The following is an 18,970-nucleotide window of genomic DNA, read 5'->3' on the forward strand; positions in this document are numbered from 1 at the left end:
GGGGATACACGCGGAGCCGCCGCACTACACACACACACACACACACACATACACACACACAAAAAGGGGACCGGGCGGCGGAGGGAGACGGTGACGTCACTTCCTGCCGGGCCGCGATGCGCCGCGCGGATTGGCGGGCGTTGTGGTGACGTCACTCGGAAGGCGGGGCTTCCGCCGCCGCCTCCTCAGGGGCGGTGGAGCGGCGTGAGCGATGCGCGGCCGGCTGCGCTCGTCCGCGGAGACCCCGCGGCCACCCCCGCGGCCACCCCAGCGCATTCCTGTCCTCAGCCCCAGCCCGTCACCCCATCCCCGCTGTCCCCAGATGCCACATCTCCGTGTGAATTAGAGAAGTGGTGGAATCGCCGTCCCCGCAGGTATCCCAGGACCATGGAGATGTGGCACGTGGGGCCGTGGTTGGTGGGGACGGGCTGGGCTGGACGCGGTGATTACAGAGGTCTTTTCCAACCTCAGTGATTCTGTATTCTGTAGTTTTTGGCTTTGAGTTGGTGGCTTGTTGAGTGCCCACGGCCTCCGTTGTGGTTAGGGATTTGTGGGGAGTTCTCAGTGTCTCACCACCAGCAGACAGCTGTTTTGGTGCTTGGCAGTGCTGTCCGGAGCCAGGCCTCCACTTTTAACCTTCAGGTTTTCAGGAGAGAAATGCTGCTGAAACCTCTCATCCGTTAGAAGAGATGTTGCACAGCCAACAGCATGGGGCTTGAGTTCTATGGTGTGGCCAGTGATGCAGTTCTGGTATCTCCAAGTGACAGGAGGTACATCTGGTGATGGAGGAGGCTTACAGAAGATGTGGGAGACCTTATTAATGAAGCAAATCATTTCATCTCTCTTCTGTGAAACTCGTAATTACATCAAAAGTGGACACAAATGTCACTTCTCAGTGACAGCTTCAAGATGAATGCTTTGGATTGAATGGCCATCAGCATCTCCACAGGTTCCTGAACACCATTGCTGAGGTAGATGCAGCAGGAGAGTGCCTTCAGGATCTGTCCCCGTAGGGTCACTGGGCTTGGAAAGACCTCTAAGATCACCAAGTTCAACCCCAACCCACCCCCACCACTCTGCCCACCCCCCACATCCCTCAGTGCCTCCACATCCACCCTCCTCTTGAGCACCTCCAGGACAGTGACTGCACCACCTGTGCTGAGCGGTGTGTCCTGCAGCCTGAACCCAATGTTGTGTCTGTAAGCAACCCAAACATAACCAAAGCAACCACAGAAACGCTCACAGTTGTGCATTTCCTTCGCTATGTGTTTGGATCGGTGCCTCCCGAGTGCCCCAAGCCGTCAAGCCAACAGATCTCCCTGGGATTCTCCCTACGTTTCTCCCACGGATGATTTCAAATGATTCATGTCTTTAATAATAAACTTCTTATTGTGAATAATTCAGTCGTGATGGGCCACACAGCTTTTAGCTGCGTATGGTACAGACTGAATACTGAAGGTAATAAGGTGAAAACTGATAATGCTTGTTTTTATTAACAGCCAGCATATTCTTCATAGAATCATAGAATAGATTGGAGGAGACCATGAAGATCACCCAGTTCCAACCAACCAACATCATTTTTAAGACACACAAGTGCGCTCTTCAAAACTGATAGCATTTACGTCTCTCACATCCTTTGAAATGTCGTTTCCTTCATTCTCGAAACGTGATTTTGGTGAGTCGGGTGCTTCCCAAATGGACCCCCATGGTGCGATGCTGCAATGTGATTTATGACGCCGCACTTCGTTAAGCAAGCACATTAATTTCCTTGTGATGGCCTTCTGAGCTCCCCGTCATTCTCCCTCATTTACACAGCTCGCTGTGTGCACAACACTTCTGTCCCCTGTAAATCATGTGTGCAACTCAAAGGGTCGCATTTCCTCCCAATAATAACAACCAACATTTTCACCAGCGATGTGTTTGTGTTCCTGGTGGTGCCTCTGCCTCAGAGCAGCATTATTTAATTACTGAGCATTAATAAAAGCACGTCCCGTTGTCAGGAAGCAGCAGTGAATAAAAAATGATTTTTCTCCTGAAATGCCACTCAGGCTGGCAGTGCTATTGAGGGGAAAAGTTGGGAGTTTGTCATTGGAATTCAGATGTCTGAAAGATCTTGCAGCTAAGTTCCATTTACTGATGACTGATGATTGTATTTACCACCAAAAATATTCCCTCTGCCAATCCCCAACTTGATTTCTTCCTTCCTTCTGTGCTGATGTTGTGCATCCTTGCCTTGAAGCAAGGAAACAAGCTCTCTAGAATGCCCTGCCTACCTGGGCTGCTTCTCTCCAAGGTAATTTCAGGCACTAAGGAAATGTAGAACAATTTTCCAGGATTTCACACTTTCTTTGTTCCAACAGTTGGCTGTGATTGACTCTTTTCTGTCTTCTGGAACCCAGTTTAACCTCCATGATTTTCCTGAAGATAACTTTTGTTTTCCCCATTGACTCCAGAGTTGTGGATGAGTTCCTTAAGTTCATGGGAACAGTAATTGAATGTTTTTCATTTTAGGGCACTTGGCATCCAACATTTGCACCAAATTTGCAGTGCAGACACTTAAAGGAGTCTTTACTGTTAGGAGTTTTTACTGTTTTAGAACGGGGCATTCATATTTACTGATTGCTTTTGGTCAGTGGGATGACAATCCAGATTTTCACATCAGTTTTGAAAGCAACTGCTGTAGAAGTGACTTGGTGAGCGTCCCCCCCCCCCCTTGGAGCCACTTTGTTTACAGGGCTGAAGCGCTGAAAACACAGCAGCTGCCAAAGGGGCGAAGATATTCAGCACAACCACTTCCTTCTGTGCTGCTGGAAAGCGTTCAGGCTCAGCTCAGGGTCACAACATCCCGCCCGTTCCGCTGGGACTCAACTGGAGCCGGAGGCGAACAGAGCAGAGGGGGAGGTGGGTTCAGTGCTTCCAGACCATTGGGCTTTCAGTGCATTCGATCCTCCCCCGGGCAGCTCTCTGCCCTCCCCTTTGCTCTCTGTTTATTCCCTTCTGCTTTACTCCATTCCAGGCGCCGTGCTTCCTGCTGCACACCTCGGAGCCAACATGGGTAAGAGCTCCAGCAGTTGATTTGCTGCTTTCTGCTCTGTTCTGCGCTGCGAAACTTTGCTGCGTTTGCTGGCGGGGCTGAGCTCACCATTTTTTGCACAGCTTTGCTCCGTTAAATGCTGCCCCCGTTTTGCACAGCGGCAATGCTCTCTGGGAACACTCCTTACACCACGATGCTCATCGCTTTGAGCGAGTTGCTGTCAGGAGCTGATGCAGCTGGGCTGTGCTGCCCCGAGCGGGAACGGGAACGGCACTTTCAGGAAAGCCAGGAGCAGAGTTTCATTTTTCACTTGCATTGTTGCTATGGGCTTTTATTTCCTTCTCTGCTGTCCCAAATGAAGGGGAGGGCACTGAAATAGATGGAAATGACTTTGCACGTCCATAAATTGTTGTGTAATGTGGAAGCGAGCGCCGTTCCTTCGCCATTTCCAACAGGTTTGGGGGTAGAACTTAGAGAAACATTTCTCAGCAAAGCCAGAGCTCATGATTCAGCAGAATGGCCAGTTTGGGTTATCTCCTGTGCTGAGCGCTTATCTTGGTGCCAAAAGCACAAAGTGAAAGTGCTTGCTGTGTTCCAATGGCTAAAAAGCATGGAGCGGCAGCTGGCAGGCTGTGATAGTGGCCTTTTTGTGGGAATGGTGGCGGCAGGGAGTCACCAGGTGCTGCGGAAGGAGTCAGCTAAACATTGCGCTGCAGCGCTGGCCGCCACCAGGAGCGATGGATTGGCTGAAAGCCCTCAGCAGAGGTCCATACATCCTCACCACTTCTCTCCTAAACTCCCTCTGAGGCGTGTGGGCACTTCCACGGTTTGTCTTCGAGGGCTGAGGAGCTGCTGGTGTACAATAGCAGAGATAAAAGGCAAAGCTTCAGGCTCCTGTATTTCCAGCTGCTAAACCCAAACAGTGGAAGAAAGTGCTTCCTTCTTGTGTTTACAGCAACTGCATTTGCTATGAGACAGCCCTACGCAGGCTGTTCAGCGGGCAGGGAGGGCTGAGGGCTGGACCTGGTGATCTTGGATGTCCTCTCCACTGTAATGATCCTCTGAGCGGACACGGAGGTGGGGATGGGTTGGGGCTGGACGTGTTTGAAAGACAGCAGAGGGAGAGGAGAAAGGAATGGGAGAAGCGAGGAGGAGATGTTTGTCATTTGCTGTAGGTTTTCTCTGGAAACGAAATCTTTGTGCTCAGAGCAATCTGCAGAACGCTGATTTGCAGTGCTAATTAAGCTGTGGTCTAACGCAGACTGCGTTCCTGCTAATTTGGCTGATTGAGAAAATTGGAATAAAGTTTCAATTATGGTGTACGGAACAAAGCAAACTTTCCACGCTGTGTTTTCAGACAAAAAAAAGAACCAGCAACATTTCACAAAGAATGTGAGATTAAACCTAATGTGCTGAGTTTCTCTATTTGAGGAGATCTTCTATTTGGAATCACAGACCTCCTCATGCAGCGTGCACTGCTGGATGGTTCTGCCTGCAGAGAAAACTCCATGAAACGGGCAGGGGGGCTGATGCTGCCTCTGCGCTGGGAATTGTGAGGCTGAATTCTGTGAGATGAAGGCCCAAATTTCCCATCATTTTTGAGTGTGGAGCATCGCATTCAGTAACTCAAGGAACCTCAGCACTGACCCGACTCAGAGAGACTTACAGATGTCTGGCGATGTCGATTGAATCTGATATCAGTCCACCTTTGAATGCAGAGCCAGTGTCCTCTTAGAGATGAATTTTGAAAGAATGTGGAGACTGAAACCTCTCTAAAACCTCTCCTTTGTTTCTCTCACCAGCAAAATGTGGAGCATGCGGCCCAGGATACGCGACTCCCCTGGACGCCATGAAGGGCAAGTGCTGCAGCACCCCCTAAATGCAGGCCCTGCATGTGAGGGATGGTTTTCCAGTTCAGTGAGAACTGTTGGTGGCCCATTAATTAGCAAAACCAAGAAGATTTTAAATATCAGAGGAGATTTGGTTTCACTCTGAACTCAATCCTATGAAGCGCTGTGAGTTTGGTGAAGCTGTGTTAAAACAGAGATAAATGCATGGCTGTAGGATGCCAACACGCAACCAACTGTTCTGGGTTCTATACTGCAAAATAGAGCTTGCCTTTAAGTATACTGGGTACAAATCCACATGACTTAGCCTCCAGAAATGTTTCAGGGGTGTTTTTGGGTAGACTTATATAGACGCCCACAGACTCTCATAGAAGTGCTGTGAGAGAAGAATGGGAGAAGAGGAGAAAGGACCCAGATGCTCCATGGGGCATTTAATGGTATTGAGCTCTGGCTTCCTGATTACGGGTGAGGAAGAATCATAATTCACAGACTCAGGGATTAAAATCAGTGTATTTCAGAGTTAACCACAGAATTTTACCAAAATGATTCTTTCTGACCATGAAATGACTTCTGTTTGGAAGGTCCCCGGGAGGAGATCGTCTACCTGCCCTGCATCTACAGGAACACCGGCATCCAGAAGCCGGACTACTTGGCCACCGTGGATGTTGACCCCAAATCCCCACACTACTGCCAGGTACTGCGTGTGGGACGGCCGGAGCCTCCTGGTGCTCCTGAGACATTTTCAGAGCATTTTCTATCACTTGATGATTTATACTGAGCGTGAAATTAAACCCTGAAAGGTGGCATGGCCTGAGTTTGTCACGTAGCACCTGTGAGACCCTGGGAAACGTGCATGTGGGGCAACAGAAATCTGCTCCATTTATTTTGCAACGGGAAGGTTGACCGACTCGAGTCGGTGAAGATGTTTTGGACTCTGATCTCCGTATCTTTAAGGAACGCTGATTCTGGTTTGGCAGCAGAGCTTTTCGTCATTCGTTCTCCTTTCTGTTTTTTATAGCTACCATTTAGGTTTCTATTGTGGAGGAGTGGAGGAAGCAAATTTCCTGAGACTCTGACAAATCTTTTTGTTATCTCCAAATCCTCTTAGTTCTAGGGGAGAAGGGTAAAGTCAGGAGCAAGAGTGCAAATTAACGAGCCAGTTAGCAGCAGTCCCAGATGCAATCAGGTGAAACTTGTGAACTCTGAGACTTGCAGCAAATGGACAATTGTTTTTTTTCTGTTTTTCTGTTTGGTTTCTGTTTTCTGTGTAATTACTCCACATCTCCTTAATTAGTTGGAAATCAATTTAACAGCATACAGCATTTAACAAATGCCAGGCGATCGCGATGTCCAACTTTCCTCTCCCAGCTTCTCGCTTCAGCTCTTTGTATCCCGCCCTGACTCCGCTTCCTGAATCACAAACAGCCGCTTCCTTCTGCTCTTTATTAATTTATGCTTTGACACAAAGACCCATTTCTTTGCCTGGGGTGAAAAACGATCCCAGGCTGAATCTCAAGTCTGGTGCTGCAGGTCATCCATCGCCTGCCCATGCCCAACCTGAAAGACGAGCTCCATCACTCGGGCTGGAACGCCTGCAGCAGCTGCTTTGGGGACGCCACAAAGAGCCGCAATCGCCTCATCCTCCCGTGCCTGATCTCATCCCGCATTTACGTGGTGGATGTGGGCACGGACCCTCGAGCCCCCAGAATCCACAAGGTACACTCAGGTGACTTAAAATGCCTTTTTCTTTGTTGTGACGTTGACCAAGATTGGCCAAGATGGTGGTTGTGACCAAGACAGTAATTTCGTGGCTTCCAGCTTCAGATTAGAGTGATGGAGTCTGAACAGCTCTGGAGGCTTTTGCCACATAATAGGAACTTGTGTGAGTTTTGAAACTCCTAATTTACTGATAAATTACACGGCAAAACCTTGTGCTAATTAATACCTGATACGGTTGACACATTCAGGTGAGCATATGTAGGTAATATGTGAGGGATCCCAGTGGCTTCAAACTCGATTGGATTTCCACTGAGCTAAACCAGATCTTTGCATAAAGGACACCTCCTTGATACTTAATCCTTTAATCCTGGGTTCCTGAGCTCATGATGTGCTGATTTTTTAACTTTTTGAAGAAAAATCGTTGAGTACAAAAGAAACATAGAAGACCAGGCTGGGTGCAGACGTACAGGTTGTCAGTCCACACTTGTGTGCTGGTTTCAGCTGTGGTCGAGTTAATTTGGTTAATCCTATACCACTGTGTAAAGCTCCGTACAAAGGGCCAGAAACAAACGTGGTGTCCTCATCAAGAGGGACGTTCAGGGGCGTAATGTGCAATGCAAGGAAGCGTTTACGGGCTCTGTTGTCCCCCCGCCTGCCTGCAGACACATCCATTCATAACCTTACAGCTCTGAGATCTTAAGAACGTTGCCAGACTTTAACTGTTACTTCAGCGGAATAAAAACCCCCAAAGGGCTTTTCTTGTGCAGTGGATTTTGTTTCAGGCTGAGCTTCCAACGAAGCTCAAAGACGTTTTTTCCTCTGAACTCCAGAGGAGTGCGACGTCTGAAAATGGCACAGCGGTGTTTCTGCCACTGATCCTAATTAAACCCATTCTGACCATTCAACTGTTGATGTTTTGGAGAAGAGCAGATAAACCTGTGATGTTGTGGTGGTGGTGCACTATTGGGCTGAGGAGCAGGGAGGTGGCAAGTACTCGAAATCCCCAATGCAGCCACCCCCCTCTGGCACGCATCACACCCACAGCTTCCTCGTCCTTTGGGACTTGTCCTCTTCGTGGTAAAACTGGAGTTCTGTGACTGGACTGAAGGTCTGACTGCGTGTCCCCTCATTGCAGACTGTGGAGCCCGTGGAGCTGTTCTGGAAGGGGAACGTGGCAAATCCCCACACCTCCCACTGCCTGGGCAGCGGTGACATCCTGATCAGCTGCCTGGGAGATCCTTCTGGCAATGGGAAAGGTATCCGTCTCGTTGTTTGTCCAAAATTAATGCTAGAGGTGTGTCTGGCTGCAGGCTCACAGTTCTTTGGTGCACCCAGCAGTTGCTTGTTGTTGGCAAGCAAAAGAAAGCAGAAGTGACTCCTCCAGGATTGCCTCTATGGTACTCATTAATGGAAAGCTACTTAGGGAGGATAACCGGTGTATCAAAATGCCTTGAGTACCTGTAGAGCAAACTGGAGTTTATTTAAAAATGTGATTCTTTAAGAATCTTGCTTTGATCTGCTTTGTCCCATAGAAGTGATACAAATAGAGTCACGTTTTTCGTAAGGTCACATTTACAGCGTTTAGCAAACAGATGCCAAATATTGAGATGTCATTGACCTTATTTAAGGCGTTCCTTCTGCTTCCTGCAGGCGGCTTTGTTTTGCTGGATGGAGAGACCTTCGAAGTGAAGGGAAACTGGGAGAAAGGGGGGAAGTGCCCCCCCTTTGGTTACGACTTCTGGTACCAACCGCGGCACAACGTCCTGATGAGCACCGAGTGGGGGGCCCCCAAAGTCCTGGCGTATGGGTTTAACCCGGTGGATGTTGAGAAAGGTGAGGGACCACGGGTTTAACCTGCTAAAGTAAAAGTGGTTCTTTGCTAAAGCTGGAATAATCCCTTCTGTGCTTATTTTTGCCTGACCTGACCCACCAGGGCATTACGGCCGCCACATCAACGTGTGGGACTGGAGCTCCCACACCTACCTTCAGGCAATTGACTTAGGGAAGGACTCCATCCCGCTGGAAATTCGGTTCCTCCACAACCCCGATGCTGCAGAAGGATTTGTTGGATGTGCTCTAAGTGGAACAGTGCATCGCTTCTACAAGACAGAGGTAGCGACAGCCACGGTGATGCTGGGTGTGTTGGAAATCCAGTGCTCACCTTGGAAGCGGTGCAGTTCTGATTAAAAAAATACATCTCCTCATTCCTATCCAACTCTAGCCAAGCAATAATGCTGTGCCAGAGAGCAAACCTTCCTACCAGCCCATGCAATGGCTTTCTGAAGCCACCACATGGCCCCTCATTGCTGAGCAGCCCCATCGTGTCCATCCCTGCCATTCAGACTCGTGGCTGACATCAGGGCAGTCACAACGCTGCGTTCGCTCCTCTCTTTCTGCAGAAAGGAGACTGGGCAGCAGAGAAAGTGATTGAAGTACCCAGAAAGAAAGTGCAGGGATGGCTTCTCCCCGACATGCCTGGTGAGTGAGCGTGGGGGGAGAAGGAACGGAGCATTCTCCTCTTTGGCTCCATGGTGCCGTGCAGCTCTTTGGGAATTCTTATCCTCGAGTAGCAAACACTTCCCTTGTCAAACACTAAAGTCTGTTTGTGTTCTTTGTATGATACTTGAAATATACCCAATTATTCTTGCTTATGAGCCAGCAGGTGGGAGAGGCTGTCAGGGCTCTGCTCCCGCACTGCTCAGTGCTGAGGTCCATTTCTCTGGGAAATAGTTTGAGTCTCTAAACAGCAGACATCCCGTGGAGATTATCTGCCCAAAGTGTTCAGGAATGGTCCTGGGGATGCAGCTGCAGCCTGAGCAGCCACATCCAGGGGTGTCTGTGCCTGTTCTGGCACCATCCGTCTCATGGCTCTGCTGCTGAACTTTCATGCAGGTCTCATCACTGACATCCTCATCTCACTGGACGACAGATTCCTCTACTTCAGCAATTGGCTGCACGGCGACATCCGCCAGTACGACATCTCCAACACACGCCGGCCCAAACTGGTGGGGCAGGTGAGCAGCACCAGAAGAGCCATCCCACACAGCAGCACAGTCCTGTTTCCCCCTTTATCGCTTTCACCTTCCTTTGGTACCTGCACCATTTCTCACTTCTCCCCCCTTGGCTGCAGGTGTTCCTGGGAGGCAGCATTGTAAGAGGTGGGCCTGTGACTGTGCTGGAAGACAAGGAGCTGCAGTGCCAACCGGAGCCGTTTGTGATTAAGGTCAGCTCTCCTGCTATGCACTTACAGGTTGTCAGTGCTCTGCTCATTCTGATCTGTTTTGAATCTCTGCAGTGCAGTCAAACATAGAAAGCAATACATGAGCTATAAAGCATATAAAGCAGTATCTGAGCTGTAAAGCCTATGAAGCAGTACATGAGCTAGCTTGTGTCTTGGCTCCCAGCCTGGGCTGCAGGTATTGCATTTCAGCACGAGATGGAGTAAAACCTGGTGAGCCTTGTGGGTCCCTGTGGAGTTGTACAAGCTGTTCGGTTGCACCAACGCCCGTGTAATGACACCTTCCCTGCTGCTGTTAGTGACTGGAAGCAAATGCAGTGTGTGTTCATCGCTCCTCGTGATAACCATGCAGCAACCAATGGCCAAAGCTCTCCACCAGCTCCTGCTGATCTGCAGCGTTCCTTGTGGGTGGGTGGGTGTGGGTTCAGGTAAAGAGTTCAGCAGCACCTGGCGTCATGATAGAAAAATTAAAGAGCATTAATTATCCCTGGTTATCAGCGATTATCAGCCGTCATCAGCGTTCATTAACATTATCACTGTCAGGGCAACTACTTATGGAACCTCTTATGGGATGTGCAAGAACTGCATGTGCTCATACGGAGACCTGTTGATCAGAGGATGGTTTCGGGCTGAAGATCATCCCAGGAGGTCCCACAAACTCCTTCATTTCATAGCGCAGATTGAAACCCAGCTGCGGTGGAGCTGGGATGGCAGCTCTGTCGTGCACCCATCCATTGCTTGATTCCTGTCCGTCTGAGCACATCAACACCAGCCCTTCACCCCTCATTTTCTTCCTGGTTCCTGGTTCTCACCTTCGAGGCTTTGAATAAGGAGTTAGGCTCCCAATAAAGAATACTTTGTCTCCGAGGCAGATCTGCTGCTCCTGTGTGCAGGAGTTCCAAGTGATGGATGCTCCTCCAAGCAGCAGAACCACTGCAATGCTTTGTTCCTCCCTGCTGTTGCCCAGCATGCCTGGAGCACTCTGTGCTCTGTTCCCATTGCAGGGGAAGAGGGTGCCGGGCGGACCGCAGATGATTCAGCTCAGTTTGGATGGGAAGAGGCTGTACGTCTCCACCTCTCTCTACAGCGGATGGGACAAACAGTTCTACCCAGATCTTGTCAAGTAAGAAAACTTGGCTGAAAGAGGAAGGCTGGGTGACCCCGTGCTCAGGATTCCTGTCTCAAATCAAGGCGCGCGCGCAGCACGGGGCCAGGTTCTGTCTTTGTCACACAGAGACCCAACAACTCCGAGTCCTCTGACGTCTCCTGGGTCCCTTTTCCAGGGAGGGCTCCGTTATGCTGCAGGTCGATGTGGACACTGAAAGAGGTGGATTGAAAGTGAATACAGACTTCCTGGTGGATTTTGGGAAGGAGCCCGACGGGCCGGCGCTGGCTCACGAGATTCGTTACCCCGGTGGTGACAGCACCTCGGACATCTGGATATAAGAGTGTATGGAGCCATTTTCTTGGCTGGTTTGTTGTTATTACTGATTTCTTGGTTGATTTTCTATATTCCCCCCCTCCTCTTTCCTGCAGGTGAATCAGTCCAGCGAACCACTTTCTGAACTTCACCTTCCATTGGGGTGAGCCACAGAAGCTCCGCTTTATGCTCATTCTCTGAGGCAGACGAGTAAACCTGAAACACATCCTGCATCTCTTTTATTTCCTTGATCTTTGCCTTCATAAAGAGCTGTGCAATCACTGCCTGCCTGCAGGCCAACCTCACAGCTTCTAAGGACTGATTGCTGGGTGGTGGAGGAGCCGCTCCTGGGTGACTCCAGAAGCAAACATTTCACAGAGTGCCCTTTCCCTGCAAAGCTTAATTTGCCCGTTAAGTAATCAGTGATTTACAGCACAAAATCACGCACTGCTAACCCAAAGCCTTGTGTTTCCGGAGCTGGATTACCTTTTAACATTTGTGCACCGATGCTGTATAACAAAGCCAACAATAAAATCATTCTTTGAATCAGGTGGAACTTCGCTTTCTTTTTTTTTTCTCTTTAGCACTCCAGCATTATTTTGTTCCAAAGTGCATAAATAATACAAAATAATACAAGATCTCTGCAGGGAGCAGCAGTGTCACCTGTCTGGAAGTCACTCGGTGGGGGATTTCTCGTTGCTGCAGCCACTGCTGTTCCCACTGAGCAGAGAAGCACTCAGAAAGCACTCCCGTTGTGCATGGAAGGCACTGATTTGTTAGGAAATCATTTGCTGCACTCAGTGCTACCGGAGCCCATTTATTTATGCCTTTGTTTATCTGCTGTTTCCGCGATTTCCAACTGCATGGCCGGCTTCTGAGCGCGGCGATCCGCCCCGCGGCCACACGAGGGCAGAGCGCACCGTGCATCGCGCTGCAGCGCGTCCGTCCGCGCGGTACGAAGGCGCCGCGCATCGAGTCCCCAAATCTCAAACTCGAGAAGGAAGAGAGAAGCAAAGGGGAAGAGCTGACCGAGATTAAAACATGTCATTGTTTCCCAGCAACTGCAAAGCTGGATGCTGAGAAAGGTGAGCAGTGATGGAGAGCTTTTTCAGGAGGAAAGCCGATGGATCTCACTGCACTGATGGGATCTGTCCCATAGCAGATTGGGCCAGGTGGGAAGGGGGAGAAAACTGCCACCCTGCAGAGCTGGAGGAGGACTGGAGAGGGCTCCCATCCTTGGAGGAGTTCTTGCTTGGGTGCTTTGCGCAGCCACAACGTCCTTGGCGATGCAAGGTCTTCTCCCAGCACCCTCAGTGTGCTGTGCTGGTGTGCACCAGATTGCATCACCTTCCCATGCCCATTATCCAAATTACAGCGTGTTCTTCCTTATCAGGGTAGGAAGTGATGGGCAGGAGAAGGGAAGCAGCTGCCACCTTGCTGTGGGCTGTCCTGAGAAGCCCCAGTTGCTCTCCATGCTGTGGTTGCCATCTCTGCTGGCCACAGGGAGCTTTTCTTGGCTCCATGACAGCTCATGCCGATGCTGCTCTCCACTAACCATTGCTTTCTTGCTTGTTGGTGTTGCTGAGCCTGCTCTTCCCCTTCCTCCTATCAGGTTTAATTAGAAAATTCTACGCCCCACAGCTTGGTTTTGTGAGGGATGCCAAAGACGTCACCAAGAAAAGCCAAATGAGATGACCAGCAAACTTTATTAATGTGTAGAAGGCAAACGATCTTTCTAATTAGCAGTTGTGCAGCTGCAAGAAGAAGGTGCAGTGAGGCATGCAGCAAAAGCATGGTGTCAGGGGCCACAGCTGATGCCTGTAGCTGCCTCTGATGGAGCAGGAGCTTCTTGTGCAGGGCTGTGCCTTGTGCCATCCAGGCCAACACCAAGCATAGTGAGCCAGGTCCAAGGCCTGAGCCTTTGCTCCTGCTCTTGGGTCACAACAACCCCCTGCATCTCTATGGAGGAGGGGCAGAATGTATGAAAGCAGCACAGAGGAGAAAGATGTGGATATGCTAACTGACTACTGAGCCAACACGAGCCAACAGTTGTGCTCACATGGCCAAGGATGCCAAGGCCATCTGGGCTGATAGCAGAAATAGTGCAACCAGCAGCAGCAGGAGGTGATCATGCCACTGGAGTCAGACTCTGTGCCCAGGTAATGATAGGATGAGAGGTGATGGCCTCAGGGTGCACCAGGAGAGGTCCAGGTTTCATATTTGGAAAAAGTTCTCTGAAACAGTGGCGATGCATTGGCACAGGAAGCCAAGGGAGGGGATGGAGTCACTGTCCCTGGGGTCGCTCAAGGTGCAGCTGCTACATGGGGCTGGATTGCCCCAGAGCTTCATGGCCTCATCTCAGCCCTCTGACAGAGACGTGCTGTGTGTCAGGGTCCAGATTTCGGTGGCCACACTGAGATCAAGGCTCGTAATTTCCAGAAGCTGATGGTGGGGCAATTATCTAGATGGGCTTCTCATCGCTCACGTGGAATTTGCAGGCTCTGCACATTGGTAAGGCAAGAACCCGGGGATGGGGGACAGCGTTAATTAGCTGATGTCCTGCCTGGGCCATGGAGGCCAGCAGAGCCTGGCCAAGTCCCACTGGGGATGAGCAGAGCCCCGCAATCTGATCGCGTGGCTTGTGCTTGAGGAAAGGACCTGCATGGAACAGCAGATTTTTCCTCTAGATTGCTGGGTAGCAAGGCGGAAACAAGCCACACTGCTGGTCTGGCACCTCCCAACGCTTGGGAGCATTTGCTCCTCCCTTGGCAGCTTGCTTGCTGCCCCCCACCCCTCTGCCATGTATATAAGGCCCCTCCGAGCCCTGCCACTACACATCCACTCCAGCGAGGCACACAGCAAGCTGCTCCTTCAGCTCCAGCACCTCCGTCTTGGCGACAGTCAACCAGAAGGCCTTCAGCATGGGTAAGGAACGCTCTGCAGCCTCCCTTAGCGCTGTTCCCAGGGGCCTCTTTGCGCTTTGACAATCGATTTCCATTTGGCTGTGGGATCTGTGCTCCCCTTCTGCTGGGGAATTGCTCCAAGAGAAGCTGGAGTTATTTTCTTGCTAGGGCTTCAATGCTGACGTGGTTGTCCACATCAGCTCCCTGTCCATCCCTGCTGATGGAGCCGGGATGAGTGCAGGATGCAGAAGGGAATGGAGCAGTGCTCTGATCTGTGATACCCCATGGTCATGGTTTAGTGGGCATGGGAGCGATGGGTCAGAGGCTGAGCTTGATGCTCTCGGTGGTCTTTTCAGCCTCAAAGACTCCATGGTGCCCAGTGGCACCTGGAGGAGGATTCCTCTGCTGTACCTGAGATCTGTTGGGGCCACCGCCAACAGAGCTGCTGGTCATGGAGTCCTTGTTGGCAGCCAGGGTGGGAGAAGTCCATTGAGTGGGACAGAGTCTTCTGAGTCGGCACCACTGAAGGACGTGGACACTTCCCATTTCGTTTTCTTTTTCTCACCACAGACAGATGCAGAGTTCAGTGCTACGAGTACCCCAGCTGCCCAGATGTAGTGAAACCCAAGTGCTATCAGCCATGCTCTGAAGGTGAGTCTTGGCAAAGGAGCTCTGTCTTTGCTTCTGGCTGTATCTGAGGGTCTCTTGAAGCTATTATTTGCCTTTATTGTTATTTCATAGCACGTTCTAACACAACATTTCCATGTTCTTAGCTCCCAGAGAGGAGGTTGCGTACGTGACATGTACTTACCGAGAAACAGGCATTGACCAACCTGACTTCCTGGCCACCATCGATCTCAACCCCAGGTCTCCATATTACTGCCAGGTCAGCACCTACCTGTCTCTGATGGCTGCTCAGGCAGATTGACCACATCCGCTGTGCTTCTTTGAAACGATTCCTTACTTTGAAGCTTTGACCTTTCCACTTCTAAGCTGCTGGCTGCTGAAGGTACCTGTTTCCACCCATCTCCTCGACTAAACCCTGACTCTACCTTTGGCTGCCCAGGTGATCCACCGCCTGCCCGTGCCCAACCTCAAAGACGAGCTGCACTGTTCGGGGTGGAGCGCTGGCAGCACTGGCAGCGTCTGCTATGACAATATCACAACGAAAAAGAACAAGCTGATCCTCCCTGGTCTGATTTCTTCCCGTATTTATGTGGTGGATGTGGGCACGCAGTGCCGGGCTCCCACAGTGTGTAAGGTATGAACACAGCACAGTAGGTCTGACTTCTTAGTAGGAAAGCTCCTGCAGTCACCAGGTCTTTTCAGACAGCTCCAGCAATGGAGGGCTCTGCCATGCAGTGTGCAATGAGCTGATCAACCAAGAGACTTATCCGTGCGCATGTCTGCTTCTTCCAGATGATTGAGCCAGTGGATGTCTTCTGGAAGTGCAACAAGGGCCACCTGAGTGCGGTTCACAGCCTGCCCAACGGTGACATTCTGATCGCCAACATGGGGGATGCAGCCGGCCGTGGGAAAGGTACTGCCTTACTGTAACAAGACCAGGAATAGTTCTGGCTGGAGGAAGAACATCTGGGGAGCAAAGCCAACATGGGTGTCCAGATCACTACATGCACACTAATGTAAAGCATTGTGATCTGAAGTGGGGATAAATTTTTGGTTCAGAAAATTCTGCACAGCTCAGATGGAAAGCTGTACTGCACAGGTTCTTATGAAAACAGGAACCTGCAGAGCCTGTGCAGCTCAGTATCTAAAGGCAGAAAGTATTCAGAGGAGGCTGGTCATTGCAGCCACCATCTGACCTTCGCGCTTACAAGTGATCTGCTGTGCTTCCCTCTGGTGCCACAGGTGGATTTATTGTGCTGGATGGAGAGACCTTTGAGCTGAAGGGTAACTGGGAACACGAGTGCGAGGTTCCCCCAACAGGCTATGACTTCTGGTACCAGCCACGCCACAATGTTCTCATCAGCACCGCCGGGATGGTGCCAAGAATTGCGGGACGGGGATTTAACCCGGATGATCTGAAGAAAGGTGAGGGAACGCGGACGCAGGCGCTGGGCAGCGCTCAGCAGGCTGACGGGCGATGCAGAGGAACTCCAGGATGGGTGGGAGCTGGAGGGAGGGGACGGGCAGAGCGCCGTAGGTGTCGCCCACCTCCAGGGCTGCCCGCCCCTCCCGGCTCACTTCTCCTCCCCCTGCTCAGGGGTCTTCGGGCGCCGCCTGAACGTGTGGAATCTGTCCTGCCGTACCCTCACGCAGTGCTTTGACCTGGGGGAGGACTCGCTGCCCCTGAGCGTGAAGTTCCTGCACAACCCCGATGCTGCCGAGGGCTACGTCAGCTGTGCCCTGAGCGGCGTCATCTACCGCTTCTACAAGTGCGAGGCAAGTGCTGGGCCTGCGGCCCCGGGGCCCCCGGCTGTGGGAGCGGCTGAGTGCCCCGATGGAGGGCGGGGAGCTGAGAGCGAGGAGCGCCAGCCTCGCCGCCGGTGTGAGCCGTGCGTTTCTTGTGCAGAGAGACAGCTGGGCAGTGGAAGAGGCCATCCAGATCCCAGCCAAGGACGTGTCGGGATGGATTCTGCCCAAGATGCCGGGTGAGCCCCCCGTGCTGCTCCGCATTTCCTCCCGGCACGTTGAGCCGTGCGTGCAGGGTGTCTTCTGGGGACGCCGCCTCACCCACGGCTCTTTCTTCTCTGCCCTCCCAGCCTTCCCCAGCGACCTGGTCATTTCCCTGGACGACAAGTACCTGTACGTCTGCAACTGGCTGCACGGAGACATCCGCCAGTACGAGATCTCCAGGACCTGCAAGCCCCGGCTGGTGGGACAGGTGAGGCGGGGGCAGGAGGCTGCGCTCGCAGCTCCGTGGCAGTGGGTGGCGGTGGTTGGGTGCCAAGCCACGCGTCTCCTTGCCTTGCCTGCAGGTGTTTGTGGGAGGCAGCATCCTGCGAGGCGGGCCCGTGACGGTGTGCAGAGATGAAGAGCTGAAGTGCCAGCCGGAGCCCTTGGTGATCAAGGTGAGCTCTGCGGGCTCTGCCCCGCGGCGTCCTCTGCACTTGGGCTCTGCTCTGCGCTCCCTTTTGCTGCTCCTGCTTTTGCTTGTCTGCTGAAAGAAAGCAGCCAGCAACACCACTGCTATCTGTTGTGCCTCCAGTGCAAGCGGGTGTACGGCGGCCCCGCTAAGATCCAGCTCAGTGTGGATGGCAAGAGGCTGTACGTCACCAACTCCTTCTACAGCACTTGGGACAAGCAGTTCTACCCGAACGTGGTCAAGTAAGGAACCTCTGGGAGGAAAGGGGCCCTTTTGGGTGATCCCTCGGGGGTGGGAATGGCAAAGGTCGCGCGGCGCCGCTCTTGTCTGCAATGCTGCTCCATCGCCCCTCGCAGGGAAGGCTCTGTCATGCTGCAGATCGACGTGGACACGGAGAAGGGAGGCCTGACGGTGAACAAGAACTTCCTGGTGGATTTTGGAAAGGAGCCCTGCGGGCCTTCCCTTGCCCACGACATCCGCTTCCCTTGCGGAGATTCCACCTCCGACATCTCCGCCTAGGCGCCATGGCACAGCTCCTTTCTTCTCTCTAGTCTGTAGTGCAGCCATCAAACGGAGCGTGGGGTGATTGGGTTGGGGGTCCCATTTCTTGCTGGAATCTACATTTCTGCAGCCAGTGCAGGCAGCCTTTGCTTTCCGTGCACGCGAGTCCCTGGGTGCACTTCCCAGAGCAGAGCTCGGCTCCTTGCTGACTCTGAGCCGTGCACAAAGCACAGCTCCCTTCAGTTGCAATCTGCAGCCTCTCCGTGCTACACAGAGCCTGCTGGAGGCCGTTGAGCTCTCCGTTAGGATTCAGAGCTTGCTCACACTCGCTGATGAAGGCCACAGAAGGTGAAATGCCCACGTTGTCTGCGTTGCTGTTCTTCAGCCGCGTTCGTTGCTGGGCAGTCCTTCCCTGGCACTGGGGCACATGGAACCTGCTGGCGCGTGCCAGCGCCTGGGCCAGGAGGTGTTGCATCGCTGAAGGAGCGTGAAGTGCTTCATTCAGAAAGGGATGCCTGATTCCTGATGCTGCTTTTCTGGTGTTCTGCTTCAAACATGAATAAAACTCTTCTTTGCATCACCTTGGTCTTCACGTCTTAATTCACAGAAGCCTTTCCAATGTGAGCCCCTTCTTGCAATGGAATCCTGCTTGTTGTGCAGGACAGCAAACGCTGCCCCAGGGATGTGCTGCAGAAACCCTTCTGCACACCCCCCCATGTTCCCATTAGTCCCCATTTGCCTCGAGACTTTCCATGCAGGCACAATTTGCAGCCATAATTAGTTTGGAGTCTGCAAATGTTAGAGTATAAAGGGTATGCTTCTAAATTTCAGCCTTTCATGCTCTCCGAAGAACACTGACTTCCTCCACACTTTCCATGGTCAAAGTTATTGCACCCTTAATGGTCCTGGGAGGAAAGCAAGCCTCCAAAATGAGGTGTGCAGGAGTTCTGCAAGAACTTGTCCTCTGGGCTGGGCTCTTCTCTCCTCCATGAGAGAGGATGATGTGAGATGAGATCCTTTCAGTTGGGGACCCTCAGCTGGGCGGCATCGCTGGGTGCAGTGGTTGTGGATGTTGTGCTTCAGGTATGGGCCTGTTCCCAGGCCTTTGGGTCCTGACTAATGTGTCTGAGGAACGTGGGAATATGCATGAGTCAACCTGGGGTAGATGGAACACGGAGCATTGCAGGTGTGTGGATGAGCCGGGTGTTGGTGGAGCTGTATGATGAGGTTGGATGCTTCCTCTGTTCCCTCCAGTGGTTGGC

General features: G+C 51.8%; 2 protein-coding genes across 3 annotated transcripts; both read left to right on the top strand.

The window, feature by feature from the left end:
• The first annotated feature begins 2,748 nt into the window (after positions 1–2,748).
• LOC125685825 (methanethiol oxidase-like) lies at positions 2,749–11,807 on the top strand. 2 transcript variants are annotated; one of them, XM_048929256.1, is made up of 14 exons: positions 2,749–2,901; positions 3,017–3,055; positions 4,837–4,890; positions 5,463–5,575; positions 6,412–6,597; positions 7,736–7,856; positions 8,251–8,433; positions 8,534–8,712; positions 9,000–9,078; positions 9,493–9,614; positions 9,731–9,823; positions 10,843–10,961; positions 11,122–11,288; positions 11,375–11,807. In XM_048929256.1, the coding sequence occupies exons 2-13, from the start codon at positions 3,052–3,054 to the stop codon at positions 11,282–11,284; spliced, it is 1,416 nt and encodes a 471-aa protein (XP_048785213.1). In that variant the 5' UTR covers positions 2,749–2,901; positions 3,017–3,051; the 3' UTR covers positions 11,285–11,288; positions 11,375–11,807. The 2 variants fall into 2 exon arrangements, with proteins under 2 accessions (XP_048785213.1, XP_048785214.1); XM_048929257.1 differs by lacking the exons at positions 2,749–2,901; positions 3,017–3,055; positions 4,837–4,890 and adding an exon at positions 4,929–5,049.
• Positions 11,808–14,014: 2,207 nt separating this feature from the next.
• Positions 14,015–18,217, top strand: LOC125685735 (methanethiol oxidase-like). The gene is made up of 12 exons (XM_048929058.1): positions 14,015–14,183; positions 14,732–14,812; positions 14,935–15,047; positions 15,228–15,422; positions 15,581–15,701; positions 16,031–16,213; positions 16,386–16,568; positions 16,699–16,773; positions 16,885–17,006; positions 17,101–17,193; positions 17,331–17,449; positions 17,564–18,217. Exons 1-12 carry the CDS (start codon positions 14,180–14,182, stop codon positions 17,724–17,726), a joined length of 1,452 nt encoding a protein of 483 aa, XP_048785015.1. The 5' UTR covers positions 14,015–14,179; the 3' UTR covers positions 17,727–18,217.
• Positions 18,218–18,970: the final 753 nt, after the last annotated feature.

This window comes from Lagopus muta, chromosome 29 (assembly GCF_023343835.1).
Source record: "Lagopus muta isolate bLagMut1 chromosome 29, bLagMut1 primary, whole genome shotgun sequence".
Taxonomy (NCBI): domain Eukaryota; kingdom Metazoa; phylum Chordata; class Aves; order Galliformes; family Phasianidae; genus Lagopus; species Lagopus muta.

Coding starts and splice junctions, on each gene's coding strand:
- LOC125685825 (XM_048929256.1), top strand. Junction 7,857..8,250: donor TCCTTCTGGCAATGGGAAAG/GTATCCGTCTCG, acceptor TGCTTCCTGCAG/GCGGCTTTGTTTTGCTGGAT. Junction 9,615..9,730: donor GGCCCAAACTGGTGGGGCAG/GTGAGCAGCACC, acceptor CCTTGGCTGCAG/GTGTTCCTGGGAGGCAGCAT.
- LOC125685735 (XM_048929058.1), top strand. Junction 14,813..14,934: donor CTATCAGCCATGCTCTGAAG/GTGAGTCTTGGC, acceptor CCATGTTCTTAG/CTCCCAGAGAGGAGGTTGCG. Junction 16,214..16,385: donor CCCGGATGATCTGAAGAAAG/GTGAGGGAACGC, acceptor CCCCCTGCTCAG/GGGTCTTCGGGCGCCGCCTG.